The sequence below is a fragment of the Theropithecus gelada genome, chromosome 15 (genome assembly GCF_003255815.1).
Source record: "Theropithecus gelada isolate Dixy chromosome 15, Tgel_1.0, whole genome shotgun sequence".
Lineage (NCBI taxonomy): Eukaryota > Metazoa > Chordata > Mammalia > Primates > Cercopithecidae > Theropithecus > Theropithecus gelada.
In genome coordinates this window covers 36,496,939-36,499,219 of record NC_037683.1, presented here as the reverse complement: position 1 = coordinate 36,499,219, position 2,281 = coordinate 36,496,939, and the positions used below count along the sequence as shown (strand labels likewise).

At 38.4% G+C, this 2,281-nt stretch overlaps 1 protein-coding gene across 1 annotated transcript; it reads right to left on the bottom strand.

The window, feature by feature from the left end:
- Positions 1-226: 226 nt before the first annotated feature.
- On the bottom strand, positions 227-1,326 carry LOC112608591 (olfactory receptor 13C3). Its single transcript, XM_025360564.1, has one exon. It carries the CDS (start codon positions 1,287-1,289, stop codon positions 246-248), a length of 1,044 nt encoding a protein of 347 aa, XP_025216349.1. The 5' UTR covers positions 1,290-1,326; the 3' UTR covers positions 227-245.
- Between the last annotated feature and the right edge of the window lie 955 nt (positions 1,327-2,281).

Sequence of the window (2,281 nt, the reverse complement as noted above, 5' to 3'; positions counted from 1 at the left end):
CATTTCAGACATCGCAAGGGAAGAGATTCTAAGAGAATTAACTATGTTTGTGAAATCTGGATCAGGGCATGTTGGAGTTTGTAGCAAACTATAGCTCTCGGTGATTCTAGCTGAGCAGGGCTAGGAAAGGCAAAGGATAAAAATCTCTCTCTCTCACCATGGTTTCTCCAAAAAAGGTTGATGCTGATTTACCTATGAGTCCATCTTTGTGACTGTTAAACAAAGACCTACATGTCCCGGTTTCCTTAGTGAACTGGCTTTTTGTTCAGCAGATATTTTACAGCAGCTTTTACATCCTTATTTCTCAAGCTATAGATTATAGGATTCAGCATGGGGGTCACTACCCCATAAAACAGAGAAATGAGCTTGTCTGATGCTTGCAATTTTTCTTCCCCAGTCAGGTCCTGAGACTTCGGTTTTGCATACAGAAATAAGATGGTCCCATAAAATATGATCACCACAGTCAGGTGAGCTGAGCACGTAGAAAATGCCTTGCGTCTTCCTGTGGCTGAATTCATTTGCAAGATGGTGTACAGGATGAACATATAGGAGAAAAAAATGACCATCAGTGGAAGAACCAGGAAGGCCATATTTGATATCACCATGGTGATAATATTGAGGGATATATCAGCACAAGCTAGCTTGAGGACAGCTAATATTTCACATGCGAAATGATTGATAATATTATTCCCACAGAAAGGCAGCCTCATGGCAAGTAATGTTTGTACAACTGAATTGATTCCACCGGAGAGCCAGGACACAGAAGCCATCAGGACATATGCCACCTTGCTCATGATGATGGGGTATCTCAGCGGGTTACAGATGGCCACGTAACGATCAAATGCCATCATGCCAAGAAGTAAACATTCTGTTGACCCCATCGCAAACCCAAAGAACATCTGCACTGCACATCCAGAGAAGGAAATGTTTCTTTCCTTTGAGATTAAGCTCACCAATGTTGAGGGAACAGAGGAGGATGTATAGCAGATATCCAAGAAAGAGAGGTTGCCCAGGAAGAAGTACATGGGTGTGTGAAGACGAGAATCCAAGATGCTTGCTATGATTAGAACACCATTGCCAATTAGAATCACTAGGTACATAACTAGAATGAGAGCAAAGTAAATGATCTCAATCTTTGGGTATCCAGAAAGACCCAGAAGAAGAAATTCTGACACAAGTGTCTGGTTAATCTCACCCATGTCATCTGCTTTCAGGAAATCAAAAGAAGAGCTAACATAAAATGTATTTACTGCCAAGAAACAAACAGTACAAATTACCTGAACAATCATTCTTTCGGCACATATTAGAAGGAGTGCTTGCTTGAAGTTCTGACATCCAGTTATCTTCAGTAATGTGTGTGACTAGAATACAATGAATCTGGGAATGATGGAAGTACCTATACCTCATTGCCAATATGTGAAGATCTACCTACGATCAGACACACATGCAGACAGAACCTTTCCTGCTCTTGAGGACGTGTTCCTGAGTTGAGGACACTCTCCTGAGCTGAGGTTTCTGAAACCCCTGGCCAATCAACAACTCTAAGCCTAACATCTTCATTTCATCAACCCCAGCAAACAAGCAGTAAAGAGGGCAAAAGACTACTCAACAAGACTGGAATTTTAATTCACCAATTTACAAAGTGGTTAAAATTTCACAGCAATTTTTGTGTGTTTATATTTTTTATAGGTCTGATGCTAACACCTTATAGACATTTAATAACAATACATTGAATCGCATACCCTGAAATTTGACAGTTGTTTAAAGGCATACTTAGTTGTTGATCTCATAGTATCTTGTATGACTGTTCCTATGACAAGACCATTGCACAGAACAGCTCCACATAAACATGATAGTCTTTGGAGAACGTTACGTGGTCTCTTTACATATTTTACTCTGTAGTTTAAGAGTCTGTCTTGATAATTTACTTATTTAAGTCAACTGATAAAAATAGTAATAGTGTTTTAATATTTCATATAAATATGTATATATGTGTATGTATACCACTTTACAATTTACAAATTATAATATTCTTTATATTAACCCCATTTTTCAACTATAAAATATGGAACTTGGCCAAGGTTAACTAGGCAGTAAATAATAAAATGGAATGTAAAGCTAATATTTTTGACACCAAGTCTAGTTCTGGCTTCACTAATTTTCATATACATGTAGAAAGCATCTAGAAATTTTATTTATTTATTTATTTTTTGAGACAGAGTCTCACTCCATCACCAGGCTAGAGTGCAGTGGCGCAATCTGGGCTGACTGCAACCTCCAC

Coding starts and splice junctions, on each gene's coding strand:
- LOC112608591 (XM_025360564.1), bottom strand. CDS start 1,289: ATGATTGTTCAGGTAATTTGTACTGTTTGTTTCTTGGCAGTAAATACA.